Source organism: Diplotaxodon limnothrissa, linkage group LG16, assembly GCF_057381915.1.
Source record: "Diplotaxodon limnothrissa isolate DT_005_m linkage group LG16, D_limnothrissa_male_GT1.1, whole genome shotgun sequence".
Classification (NCBI taxonomy): Eukaryota; Metazoa; Chordata; class Actinopteri; order Cichliformes; family Cichlidae; genus Diplotaxodon; species Diplotaxodon limnothrissa.
This window is the reverse complement of record NC_140611.1, coordinates 1,352,649-1,366,968: the sequence shown is the minus strand read 5'-3', so window position 1 is coordinate 1,366,968 and position 14,320 is coordinate 1,352,649. Positions and strand designations below refer to the sequence as shown.

At 46.5% G+C, this 14,320-nt stretch overlaps 1 protein-coding gene across 2 annotated transcripts in view; it reads left to right on the top strand.

Annotated features, from left to right (window-relative positions):
- raph1a (Ras association (RalGDS/AF-6) and pleckstrin homology domains 1a) overlaps window positions 1-14,320 on the top strand; it is a 75,910-nt gene that overhangs the window by 46,948 nt on the left and 14,642 nt on the right. For both annotated transcript variants that reach the window (XM_085373973.1, XM_085373974.1), the window contains 8 exons: window positions 975-1,106; window positions 1,197-1,305; window positions 1,706-1,845; window positions 1,934-2,176; window positions 3,142-3,297; window positions 4,129-4,299; window positions 9,781-9,855; window positions 13,906-13,983. In XM_085373973.1, the coding sequence (XP_085230099.1) occupies window positions 975-1,106; window positions 1,197-1,305; window positions 1,706-1,845; window positions 1,934-2,176; window positions 3,142-3,297; window positions 4,129-4,299; window positions 9,781-9,855; window positions 13,906-13,983 (1,104 nt within the window). The remainder of the gene's footprint in view (window positions 1-974; window positions 1,107-1,196; window positions 1,306-1,705; window positions 1,846-1,933; window positions 2,177-3,141; window positions 3,298-4,128; window positions 4,300-9,780; window positions 9,856-13,905; window positions 13,984-14,320) is intronic.

The window sequence follows — 14,320 nt, the reverse complement described above, 5'->3', positions numbered from 1 at the left end:
ATTTTTATTTACCAAAGAAATGAGCTTGTAGTTGGAATTAGCCTGATGACTAAATCGATGTTTGGTTGCAGGTCATGGTTTTACTTTGATAAACCGTTGGAGCATTGGTTTCATTACAATAAGATGTGTTTGCTGCTGGTTGTCAGCAAAGTATTTAACAGCTGCTGCGTGTCTCTGATCTGTTTCTCAGTATATTTAAATAACTCTGAGAGACGTTAATCAAAGCAACGCTCCCTCGCTCTCTGTCTGGGGACACAGACAGTTAATCTCTCTTAACCTTTCCCCGGTATTTTCATTTCTGGCTTCGGACTCTTTAGTTCTGTGGAAACAAACCGCTCCAACTCTTCCTGTGAATAAGACTCAAAGGGGTCGAGAAATTAAACAGTTCTCTTTAAGTAATTTATAGAAAATGTTGTTTTTGACCACAATGTCAAACATATCAAGATGGGCACAACAGAGACTGAAGGTCAAAGGACCAAACAGTGTAACAGCTGACTGCAGTTCTTACTGGCTCACACTCGTCTTATAGCCTCATCATTTAAACTTTAGTCCATTTACTGGTTATCTGTAAGAGGGTCACTAACCATCATTTGGGCTTATTAAAGGCGTGCTGGGGCAGGGATTATTTCCTGAGACATTTTAATAATTCCAATCTGAGAGATTATCAGACTACAAATATATTCTGAGCAGCTTCTAATGTGCATTTGAATTGTTGGAAAATCCCAAAGGAAACGATGAACGTCTCAGGGACGTCAGAGTCCATCCTGTCTACTGAATCCAGCTGGACTCTTTGAAGCCGGATTCCTGCTGCCCGTCGATTTATTACACGTTAACCACTTGCACTGAATTTGCAGCTTTCACACAACAAGCTTCAGACAGGGTTTAAGAAGGGTGTAGTACACACTATTGACCACCAGATGGAGCACAGAGATCACAGGTGCAGCATTAATGAGCATGACTCTTCTTATCCTCAGATGGATCAGTTGTCAGATGAGGAGGTGGAGGTCAGAGAGGAGGAGGAGGAGGAGGAGGACAGTGACAAGGAGGACCAGGACCTGGATAAGATGTTTGGTGCCTGGCTGGGAGAGCTGGACAAGCTGACACAGGTACACAGAGCATGAACAGTCCGTGCTTATCTGTGTTAGAAATGCAGCTGCATGTAAACACTCTCCTTTCTGCTTCGCCTGCCAATCCAGAGCCTGGATGACGGTCGCTCAGAACGGCCACCTCAGGAGAAGCCTCCGCTCAGACAGGAGACCAACATAGCCAACTTCTCCTACAGATTCTCCATGTATAACATCAACGGTCAGACATTTTATTTTTATTCTCCCTGTTTTCCTTTTTCCCCCACAGGACAATGCAGCCCACACCTTACTGTTTCCTTAGCAATTAAATAACAACCAAGTCCTAATCAGACGTACACACATCATCAGCAAGTGTGCGTCTGTAAAACGTTTCAGCAGCTCGCTCATCTGCATTTTAAAAGCATAATAAAAAAGTGCTTTTCTCTGTCGTATGTATTTGCCCTGATGTTTGGTGAAAGATAAACTCTGTCGGTACATTTTCAGTTACCATAAAGCGTGTTGTCATTCTAGTCTATAATGAACGACCTTCTGCGTACAGGTCGCTGACCTTTGTCTGTTCTTGTTCAGCCATGCCTGCTTCCTCCTCTTTGTTCCTGCCTCACATCCTTCTGTCTCTGCAGAGGCCTTGAATCAGAGGGAGAATGTGGATCTTGATGCTCTCATGGCCGACCTCTGCTCCATCGAACAGGAACTCAGCACCGTCAACGCCAAACCAAACAGCTCTGGTAGCATGGCCCGTCTGGGCATAACCGATACCAAGGTACGCACAATCGTCCCTCTTGTCGCTGGCTGTACGTTTACCGACTGCGCCTCTTACGCTAACGCTTTCTTTTTTCTCGTCTCTCCAGGTTCGCCAGAAGCCCCCAGCTGGGCGCAGCAGCAGGCAGCAGCCAGCAGGGGGCAGCAGCGGTGCTGCCGGCAGTGGTAGTAACAGTGTTAGCGGTGGGGGTGGCAGCAGTGGGGCGAGCAGCAGCAGCAGCAGCACCAGGGCGTCACCGGCCGGCACCATCAGAGCTCCTGCTGGGCAGCAGGGGAGACCAGCCCTGGCTTCTAACTTCAGTCTGGATGACATCACAGCCCAGCTGGAGAAGGTAACAGTAAAAAGTACACATTTGATTTTATTACAAAGAAGTGTTGGGACTCAACTCAACCCTAACTTGATGCAGAGAGAGTGAGGGGAGGGCAGCTGGAGGCTGAGCCCTGTTTCTCTGAGCTGTGGTCACGTTCTTCTGTTTGTTCCTGTCATAGTCGTATCACAGACATCACAGTGCAACAGTTTAACACACAGACTTCACAGCACAGATAAAGACGTGTGCAGCCTGCGACAGATGTAAGGCTGGTCTCTGTGGACTGTGTCAGCTTCCTAACAACATTTGGATGCTCGTGGCTGATGTGATGGACAGCTGTAGCTGCAGGCTGATGCAGCTTGTACCCGAGCTGCCAGCTTGGTTGTCTCCACTGTCACCTCGGTCACCTCGAGCTCCAAAAAAATAACATGGCTGTGGACATGTTGATGCTTCAGAACCCACAGGTGGCGTCACAGTGACCACATCCATCTTTCATGTTCGCTGTGCTGCCATGAACGTCATCTTTGCCACTCCCTTCATTCCCGTGGCCTTTAACACAGCTCAGGGTTCAGGTTCCAACCAGCACTTGGACCAGTTAAGGATGTTAGCGCTGTTTCCTCTTTAGCGTGATAAGCCAGACGTGTGACTGACCAGCAAATAAAGGCCTTTCCTGCTTTTCTGGGGGGGGGGTCGGTCTCCAAATGCTTCCTAGTTAGTTTTTTGCGTGTGCAGATGTTAGGCCTGAACATAAGACAGTCCTGGATACACACCTGGATACCCTGAGGTAAGATCTGAATATTTCTCTGGTTTTCTAACAATAAGATGTGACACAGCCCTGATATTAGTGGGTAAAACTTTAAGGGCGGATTCATCAAGCACCACCTGCATCACCTGTCAGTGATGACACATCCACAGCACCACCAAAGTGCTCCCTTCCTGCAGACGTACTCGGTCTGTCCTCTCATTTCTTCTGTTTGTGTCTCCTTCAGGCTTCGCTCAGTATGGACGAAGCTGCTCGTCAGACCTCCTCCCACTCTCTTAGCTCAGCCTCCTCCTTCGCATCCTCAGCCACGATGCGAAGGCCCGGATCCTCTCAGAGGCAGCATCGACGCACGGGATCGGTCGGCACGGTCAGCGAACACGAGGTGAGAGCAGAGCTTGTGCTTCATCACAACATCAGCGTTACAAAGGCAACAAAAGAAACGAGAAAGACAGAAGTAAAGCGGCAGCAGGAGGATGGAGTCAGCTCAGTGAACTGGTCATCGGTCTCAGATGTGAGCGCGATGGCTCTGCACTGTTCTGCAGGCTTTATAGGAGGAACTCGAGTCCCGTAGACTCGGTTTCTGTGTCCTGGCTGTGGTTACGTGGAGCCGTGTCATATAAAATAAAAGATATTTGTATGTTTAATGAAAGCAAAGCAACAGTTACACAGCGGTGCTGCTTACAGTGTCTGTCATCAAGAGTTCTGTTACACAGAGACTGTAGTTTGATGAGCGCACGTTTCATGGGTACCTAAACCTTTTTTATAGCAGACACATTCCCGGGACGGCCTTCGTTCTTCTTTTCAGTGTTTTGAATTAGAAACCACTGTGACTCTCAGTATTTAAATAGCCCATCAAGTCATTTACTTGTAGACTGATCTTTAGAGACGTTGATTCGTTTGCAGTGACCACAGTCTGTTTGAAATGCTCGCCATGGTTACTTGCAGGCTGGACTGGGTCTACCTCACACTGCAAAGCATGAGTAAACATAAGTGCTGACTTGTGCTCAGGGTTAGTGTTTAAAGACACTCTGAGACGAGCAGCTAGCAGCTTGTTAGTAGTTAAACAGCAAACTGCTGTCTGAGCACATCATCTCAGCGTTTTAAGCTCATTAGCGTATTATCTCTACGGGCTTGTCCAGCGTTTGTGTCCAGCTGGTCTGACGATGACAGGGCCTCTCTGCTCCTTCTTATGTCTTCTGGTTTGCCACTTTAGGCACGCTCGATTGTCCACTCGTCACGCTCCTCCATCACCTCAGCATCCGGAGTTTCCGTTAACTCGGCTTCTTCCATGGACTCGCTGGACAGCGTTCTGTGCGCTGACCCAGACGGCCAGCAAGTGACGCCCCCAGCAGAAGGAGCCGGTCGAGGTCATCCCAACACAGAGGTACACGGCTCTCTGTTTGTACGGTCCTGTGCTGCTGTAGCCGAACATAAGATACCTTACTGTAGATAATGTGATGACCAGTAAACTCACAAACAAGGAGGTCCTTTGGTTGGTTAGAGGTTAAAAGTACAGATATTCACTGCCTGGCTTTACACCTGCACATCACACAGTAACTGCATTTACACGACACACACACACAATTAAAGAACATGCGGAGCGCTCAGGAAATCCAAACACAGCTAAGTTCTGTTCATTTAGTTTTCTCCTGCAGTTTTAGTGGCTTGAGGGTGAAAATACGCTCATAACGAATCATATGCACAATATTATTAATGGATGCATACATCACTCTAGTGTTGCAGCTGGAGATGAGTGTAAAACGTGTACACTGCAGTTTCAGAAGACTTCCAACAGCATGGACGTTTCCACAGACTGTATGTAAAAGATGGACATTATGACAATAACACCAATAGCCTTAAACATGGATTCTAGCAGCCCAGCAGGAGGCAGCATAAATGCAGTTGTCCTTACTTCATGTGTGACTTGGGTCAACAGTTCCAGGTGAGGTTACTAGTTTAAGGCCTCCTTATTGTTACTGCAGCCTCGTGTCTGTTCAGTAAACTCAGACTGACGATAAATGGATCAGAGACTGTTGTGTAGCTGTCAGTCTGATTCATGTTCTCCTTAAAGACAAAGAAAGCTGAAGCCCTGACAGCCACACAGTGTGGAAGTGTACACTATACAGCAGTGTGGGTGAGCACTGGGTGAACCCACACTGAAAATGATCATTGGCAGCTGCCGATGGTTCAGATGGGACAGGAGGCTGTGGTTCATGCTGCCTGCCAAAGTTTGACGACAGAGACGGTGCTCTCAGTGAAAAGGAGCCTTTAACCCCCAACGACCAACCAGCCGTCTTTTTCCATGAGACTCAAAGTGTTTGGGACCAACGATGCAACGTCACACTGTCTCCTCTCCAACAACACAACCTTGTCGGCTGTTTGTTACTGGTGTGTGTCGGGTTATGCTTTGTGCTGCTTCAGGCTTCGTCCTCGCCTCTTTTATAATCCACACTGCTCCAACAGAAAAGCTTCAGTGACGCGCACATGCCACCACAAATAACAGCTTCTTCTTCTTCCTTGCTGAGGAAGTTGAACCTCCAACCTTGTTAGTGCTGTCACCTTGTTTAACAAAAACCAAACACACCCTGTTACTGTGAGGAAACGGGGCTACTGCTCCAGTTTGTCTGAGAGAGCAGAGAAGAAACAATATTAGAATAATGGAAGAAGCAAGAGTGCGTCAGCATGTGAGAGTAAGACATGTTAGCAACACAAAACATCCAAATACTGAGAGGGCTGAGGAAGAAAGACACACAGAGGAGGAAGAGGAGAAGTGCTGTACTGTGTTTGCTGGAGCATTTCTCCCACAAGCTCATTAGAAAGTGGGACTCGTGCAGTCTAATCCCTGAGGCTCTCACTCTGACCGTGGGCAGCAGAAATAACCCCGTCGCTGGACTCAGTAAATTGAACTTTCTAGTTATGGCTGCTCTCGCGTGGACGCACAAAGGTTAGTCAGACATGAGCTCTGAGTTAGTGGGAGCCTGACTGTGGTTCAGTTCAGGACACGCCTGCCTGTTTTCTTTCACCACACAGCAGAAATATATTGATGTTGAATGTTTGAAAGTCCGATCGTAGAAACACAGTTAAGTCAGTATCTGGGCAGTGACACATCATCAGCTTTGATAGAAAACAGTGACCCTGTGATTGAAGCACACGAGCTGCAGGAATCGAACTTAAGCATGAATATAAGGCATGTTTCAATACTTGGATGAAATCCTTCAGTCTTTGTCTGGAACTCGTGAAAACAGTCACGTTGTGTTTCATCACGCTAACAGCAGCAGCTTTAAATGCTAACGTGTTTCAGTGCAGAAGATTTATATGTGGTGAAATTAAAAGCATCATTTTAACTAAGTGCATGACGTCACGTTACTTTAGATAAAACAATCAACTGTCAGCGTTTACCTGCTAGTCTATAGTGTAACGCATGGAGTTGTACTGAGACGCTAACAGTGTTGTAACTGGTGTGTGTGACTACACAATCAGACACCTTTGGGTTCACCACGCACTCTGGTTAGATTACGCTGAGTTAGTAGTTGTGATTATTATTAGTCTGTTATCGTCTTGTAAACACACTGAGCTGCTCTAACGGCACCAACAGTGTCATAATTCCTGAGAGCTGTCCATTCAGAATATTTAACATCCCAGTCATGTTTCCAGCCTCGCCTGTCTACATGTGACAGGACACGCCTGATCTGGTTGTTTCTGGGTAGCAGCTCTTTTTGTCACACACGCTGTGGACGGGTCAGTTATGTGTGTCTGACCTAAATATTATTTTTAATCTGCGGCTGTCACGACAGACCTAATGCTTTCTATAAAATAGTTTCTAGATTGAAGCAAATGTGCAGTGATCAGATTATAAAGATGAGAAGAGAGAGGATGGGTTCGCATCATTTTAACATGACCCCAAAATAGCAGGTCAAAGAACCTGTGTCATTGTTGAAAGTGCCTCCTGGTGTGTGTTTGGTCAAAGAGTTCACACTCGGTGCAGTGGCTCTGCTCATGGACAGGAAGTCTCACCACGCCACAGACGTGTCTGCAGTTTCTTTCTTAGCTTTGCCTTTAAATTCGAGTAAAACTGTACATTTAGTGACTCAGTCGTAAACACTGTTTTACTGCACAGCTGCTGCGACTCACTGTACTCGTTTCTGTTTACATGATTTAGCCTTGATGTCACGTTTCCCACATTATTACCCAAACTGCAAACTAAACAGTTTGTCCTTGAATCCATTCAGCATGTTTGGCACCATTTTCCTCTCCTTGATGGAAAACTGCAACCAAAGCAACAGTCTCATTGTGCTCCTGTCTTTATTGTGGTCTTTAGAGAATATGTGCTGACATTTGCAGAGACACATAAAACCTGAAAGTCTCCACTGTGACACCGATTGCCTGACACTAAGTGCTCTTTGCCATCACCGTCGTGGTGCTGTGACACCACAGCGTGTCCATGTAAGAATACCCTGCTACATGCTCCATGTTCAATAAGAGGCACACTGGTTTGTATTAGCTAGTGTTGGAGCCCATTACTGGACGTCTGTGGGACTGCTGCTTGTGTTGCCTCCTGCTGACTCTGAGAGAATGCAGGTTTGATGTCATGCTTTCAAATCCAGAAATGACGACACAGACCTTTTACAGAGAGCCACAAAAATCAGCCCAAAGTCCTGAATTAACTGGTGTCTTTGCACTTGTAGTTTCCTGAGCTTTGTGGTCATGTGACTGTTTTGTAGTTTATTTTAAAAGCCCTCAAACTTCACCCAGGGTCCGTCCCACATGATGACATGATTTGTTAGTAGAGTCGGCTCAGTCTGGTCTCTGCAGACAGTTTCTACATACTGCTGCTGCTGAGCTGTACAGGGAGTGCAGAATTATTAGGTAAGTTGTATTTTTGAGGAATAATTTTATTATTGAACAACAACCATGTTCTCAATGAACCCAAAAAACTCATTAATATCAAAGCTGAATGTTTTTGGAAGTAGTTTTTAGTTTGTTTTTAGTTTTAGCTATTTTAGGGGGATATCTGTGTGTGCAGGTGACTATTACTGTGCATAATTATTAGGCAACTTAACAAAAAACAAATATATACCCATTTCAATTATTTATTTTTACCAGTGAAACCAATATAACATCTCCACATTCACAAATATACATTTCTGACATTCAAAAACAAAACAAAAACAAATCAGCGACCAATATAGCCACCTTTCTTTGCAAGGACACTCAAAAGCCTGCCATCCATGGATTCTGTCAGTGTTTTGATCTGTTCACCATCAACATTGCGTGCAGCAGCAACCACAGCCTCCCAGACACTGTTCAGAGAGGTGTACTGTTTTCCCTCCTTGTAAATCTCACATTTGATGATGGACCACAGGTTCTCAATGGGGTTCAGATCAGGTGAACAAGGAGGCCATGTCATTAGTTTTTCTTCTTTTATACCCTTTCTTGCCAGCCACGCTGTGGAGTACTTGGACGCGTGTGATGGAGCATTGTCCTGCATGGAAATCATGTTTTTCTTGAAGGATGCAGACTTCTTCCTGTACCACTGCTTGAAGAAGGTGTCTTCCAGAAACTGGCAGTAGGACTGGGAGTTGAGCTTGACTCCATCCTCAACCCGAAAAGGCCCCACAAGCTCATCTTTGATGATACCAGCCCAAACCAGTACTCCACCTCCACCTTGCTGGCATCTGAGTGGGACTGGAGCTCTCTGCCCTTTACCAATCCAGCCACGGGCCCATCCATCTGGCCCATCAAGACTCACTCTCATTTCATCAGTCCATAAAACCTTAGAAAAACCAGTCTTGAGATATTTCTTGGCCCAGTCTTGACGTTTCAGCTTGTGTGTCTTGTTCAGTGGTGGTCGTCTTTCAGCCTTTCTTACCTTGGCCATGTCTCTGAGTATTGCACACCTTGTGCTTTTGGGCACTCCAGTGATGTTGCAGCTCTGAAATATGGCCAAACTGGTGGCAAGTGGCATCTTGGCGGCTGCACGCTTGACTTTTCTCAGTTCATGGGCAGTTATTTTGCGCCTTGGTTTTTCCACACGCTTCTTGCGACCCTGTTGACTATTTTGAATGAAACGCTTGATTGTTCGATGATCACGCTTCAGAAGCTTTGCAATTTTGAGACTGCTGCATCCCTCTGCAAGATATCTCACTATTTTTGACTTTTCTGAGCCTGTCAAGTCCTTCTTTTGACCCATTTTGCCAAAGGAAAGGACGTTGCCTAATAATTATGCACACCTGATATAGGGTGTTGATGTCATTAGACCACACCCCTTCTCATTACAGAGATGCACATCACCTAATATGCTTAATTGGTAGTAGGCTTTCGAGCCTATACAGCTTGGAGTAAGACAACATGCATGAAGAGGATGATGTGGACAAAATACTCATTTGCCTAATAATTCTGCACTCCCTGTATAAGTAAACTGAACTGAACTTGTGAGTGCAGGTGTCCGTGGGCAGTGTGGGTTGTTTTTATGAAAACAAGTTTTTGCATATGACTGTCACATGATATGTGTCTTAATCTCTTGATATCTGCAGTAACCTTGTATTTGTGCTACATGCTACAAAAACACTTTAAGATGAAGAAAGTTAAAGGCGTAACCTTTGAAGCTTTTTGAACTTATAGGCGAATCGGGGAAAACTGCATATAAACAGGTTGTAGTCAGGGCTAACCTCACATGGGTCACTGGGATGTAATATCCTTCCATTAAGAGCTGATCATTGCTTTAATGTGTTTGCTGTGTGTGCAGTTCTCCTTCACAGGTTTCCCTCTCTGATCTCTGCCTGACCATTGAGCTTTCTGCTAAACTACCACGTTCAACCAATCAGCAGCAGATCGATTCACCGGCACTCTCTCTTTCTTTTTCAAGCACTCGTATTTGGACAGGGAAACCTCGCTGATTTTGAGAAACATAGCGGGAAAACCTTCTCACCTACTGACCAAGGTGACACCCCACATACTTCTGCACACTGCCCCTCTGCCCTCATGCGTCAGCATCCATCCTCTCCTCCACCTTCTTCTACATAAGTCAAATAAACATGCATGTGCACGATAAAACAAGAGTTTTGGCGATGTGCTTGTTAACTCTGTTCACCTCGCTCTTTGCCTTCCTTTTCTAACTCTGTGCTTGAGCCTTGTTTTGCACAGCTTTGTGGATGCTGCCCGTTGCTGTTCTGATGTTGCTGTGTGTGCGTCTCACTCAGCACCTGCTCGGTTTGTGTTTGTCACAGTGATGCAAAAGCTGGTTTGCCTTCAGTCGTACCTGCAGCCAAGTGCAGAGACACTTTTGAATTAAGGTTTGCTTCATGTATGAGTGAAGGCAAATGCTGCTTCACTGGACGTGTGCTACGTGTGACATATGTGCGTTTCACTGGTGTACCAAGTCTTTGAAGGTGAAGACCACACAGGACAAAGTTGTCATAAACTCAGTATGTACCTGCTAATATGTCATTATTTCTGTGTGCATGTTGAGTTATGAAACCTCGCCTGATGTGAAACTAAAACCAGTGAGCGTGTCGCTGGAGCACACCCCACCTGTGTGCTTTTCTGTTTGCCCTGTTTGCCTGTAACTGTAAAATCTTGGGGATTGTGAGGATGTAGGATTACTTCTGATAATGAGACCAAGCACAGGTAAGCAGGTGTGACAGCCAACTCTTCTGTGTCTGCTTTTACAAGCTCCAACCAGCTCAGCCGGTGTTGGACGCTGCATTCCAGTAAAAAAGACTAAATGTGTGTGATAATATTTCATATTTCATCTTGTGGCATAGCTCGGGCTGAATGTGTGAGCGCTCTCCTGGACAGTTTAGGTTAGCTGCTGTTAGCAGAAACCACGGTGCACAGGCTGTCTCTGTGCTAACGAGCGTTTGCAGCCAGCAGCAGTAACAGAGACTGGTGCTGGTATTGATAATGGGACCAGCTACCCGCTATATAGAATAGTTACTGGGATCAGCATCCCGGCTGCTGGTGGAGATCAGGCGTTCCCGGTTTATTTTCAATAATTTTTTTATTCTTTTTTAAACTCGTTTTTCTTCTTATGTTATTTTTTACCAACATTTTCACGTCTTATGTGTTTTACTGTTTATTTTGAACTTGCACTAACTGCAGTGGGAGTTGTATTAACACTGAACGTGGACGTCCGTGGACGGGAGCGTGGCAATCGTAGCTGTCGGAGAACCTGTGGTTCTTAAGCTGCAGGTTGTATTTGTGTGTATTAGGAAGGCCAGCTTAAATACCAAGCAAGTAAGGAGGCTTTATCCTGATTGGATCGGCAATGACAGGATTTCATTGGAAGAAAAAGCAACTGTGGCACTTTGATTGGATGTTACAGGAACGTGCCAAATTTGCAGGGGTAATCTCCTTTGGAGGACAGAGGGGTGATTCCCTTCCTAGGAGCATCAAACGTAGACACGTGCACACAACGCAGCCAGCTGCCCGCAAAAACTCCAATTTGAGGAAAAAGGAATATCATCCTAGAAATCGACTGCATCAAACAGCGTTTAAAGCTGGATGTTTACATAGTGCTGAATGATCAAATTATACTTGAAGAACTTTCTAATGATGCAGTATCTCATTGCATAGTATTTGTACTGTTCCTGGCTCTTGTGTCTAAGAATTCAGTGAATATACTGGAACAAATGTTTTACCAGTGTTCTCACACCGCTGTGGGTCAGACCATCTCGCTGCTGCCTCGCTGCTGCCTCGCTGCACTATTCCTGACTCTGATTCACACAACATGCTCAAGCTGTCTCTGGGAAGATGGAAACAGTCCGTGTTTTCTTTTCATCTGTGTCCCAGATTAGAGGACGCATAACGGCCCCGACCATCCAGGCAGATTATGAGCTTCTGGGCCAGTCTAATTCCTGCAGCAGTGATTGCACTGCGGGCGTAATTATCTGCAGTCATTAGACTGTGTGTGTGTGTGTGTGTGTGTGTGTGTGTGTGTGTGTGTGTGTGTGTGTGGATGCAGCAGGTCTGCATACTGTTTTTGTGTCAGTGTTACACTGCCTCAGCAATAAGTCCACACACACTCTGTTCACACACTGCTGGCCCAGTTGTGCAGTTCATCTGTGCGCTGTGTTTTGAGCTGCAGCACTGAGGGGACTCATCCTAGAAAACTTCAAAGGCAGAAGCTCTCTCCCTGAGCACAAGCTCATTTTAGCTGCTTCATAATGTAGGCCAGCTGAATATGTGTGAGACAGAGAGACGATGATTATGCTGCAAGATGGAAAACACAGTGATGTCAGAGGTCGGCGTGTTCAAGTATTCAAAAATGAAGCTTTGTTAGCTCTCTGGGCTTTCTTTGGGCATTAGCTGTGGTTTGTCTGACTTTCAGTCAAGCCATGCATCAGACCGTTAGAGCCACTTGACCCTCTCTGAGTTAATCAAGCATCAAAACGGCCCCAACTGAAAGGATGAAAGAACCAGTTTTAAATATGTCCAGAGACACTTTGTTACTAACAGCCCATCACAGAAACCCACCATTTGTTTCACTGGCTTTAGTCACGTCCTGCCAAAGGTTTGACAGGAGCCCTAAAACTGATCCACCAGCAGTGAAGACATGGCCTCAGTGGAACGGCTGTCAGGCCGTATCGGTTCAGTCTGTGCACATTTGGTTTCATTTGTTTCTTGGCAAAAGATAAAGAAATGAGGGGTGGCTCAAAACTTTTGCACAGTGCTGTACCTCTGAATGATTGTCTGCTTCCATATATGTTTGTCACGACAGTTAACTGTGGAACCAAGTGGAATAATTAAGGCCAGTCAAGTATGGGCACTGGATTATGAAGCTCTTTATGAGCTTAGGCTGTTCGCTTCAGTGCTGCTTGGAGAATTGTGTGCGTGTGCGCGCGCATGTGTGTGCACATCCTTCGGTGTGTTTTGGGGGTGGGGGAGGGGAATGAGGGAAAGTGGCTGCTAATCTCCTCCTCCTCACCACATGGCTCCTGTTTTCATGCAGCCTGACTGACAGCAGAGCGCCTCCATACTCAGACCCCTTAAAACTGGATCCAACTCAAAGAGAATGTGAGCGGTAGAGAGGTGAGGTGAGGACAGCAGCAGGAGAAAAGTGAAGGAGGAGATGACTGTGTTGGGCAGAGCACAGCAGGAGTGTGAGTCTGTGAGGAGGGGGCATGAGAGCCTGAGATAAAGAGATCAGTGCTCTTCCATGTAAGCTTGCACAGCAGCAATGCCCCTCCCCCCAGCTGGGTGCATCTCTCCCTCCGTCTCCTCCTCTCATTCCCTCTGTCTCGCTTGGCCGGGGAGGATGTGACAGGACAGGGTAGCATCTTTCACTCTGGGATTGACTCAGTAAGTCTGATAGCTCGTTGATACAGGAGGCTGTTAGTCTGCAGATCAGCTGATGGTTGCATCAGCATGAGCGTACGCGGTCAGTCTGTTTGATTCCAGGTCTTGTGCCTGAAGCTGCTCCGATCCACCGTCTTCCTCCTCCGCTCCTTCCTCTTCCTTGTTTTGACGTGATAAAGCGGCGTCTGTCCAGGCTGAAGTAGCGGCGTGCGCTCAGTTTGGATAATCCAACAGCCGTGCATTAATCCAGTCTCATTTTCCTGTGCTGTCCAATAACGCGCTGATGACGATGATTAAAATGAAGAGACGCAGGAGGAGAGGCACGCCTGCCAGCCAAACTCTTCCCGTGGTTCCTCGTAGTTTGGGCTCCTGAACAGCAGCTCTCTGCGGTGGCGCTAACCTGTTCGGCCTTTCTACATCAGCGCATCCGAAGCCTGGTGAGACGGGAAGCTGGCACACAGCCAGCTGGGAATGCATCGATCCTACCCAAACATTAAACGCCGGCATTTCCTGGAGTTGGACTTCTCTTTATTTAAACCTCGCAAATATTATTTGACATCAAGCAGACACAGAAGTGTTGGCTGTTTGAGGGAAACAAACGATGAACTCATGTTGGAGGAGTCAGGTAGGTGACGGGCTCGATGCTGAGTGACTGCTGGTTTGCATTGACTGACCGGTGTGTGTGTGTCTGTAGGAGGAGCAGGCTGCCAAACTGAAGGCAGAGAACATCCGACTGGCCCTCGAGAAGATCAAGGAGGCCCAGGTGAAGAAGGTGAGCCACGCATTTGTTGTCTGGTAGCTGCGTCTATGGCACGTGCTCGCCGCACTTCATTTTCTGGGTCAAGTCAGTGTTACTCCACACTGAAAGCTCTGGTCAGTAACAGCTGGGGTCAACATGCACATCAAACACACACGTGCAGACACACACTGAGCACTCTACATAATGACCGCTGCAAGTTAAGTTCCAATCCCAGAGAGAGAGAGGAGGGATTACCAACCTGGATTTACCCCACACACACACACACACACACACACACACACACACACACACACACACACACACACACACACACCCAGCTACCTGTGTGTGTGTGTGTGTGTGTGTGTGT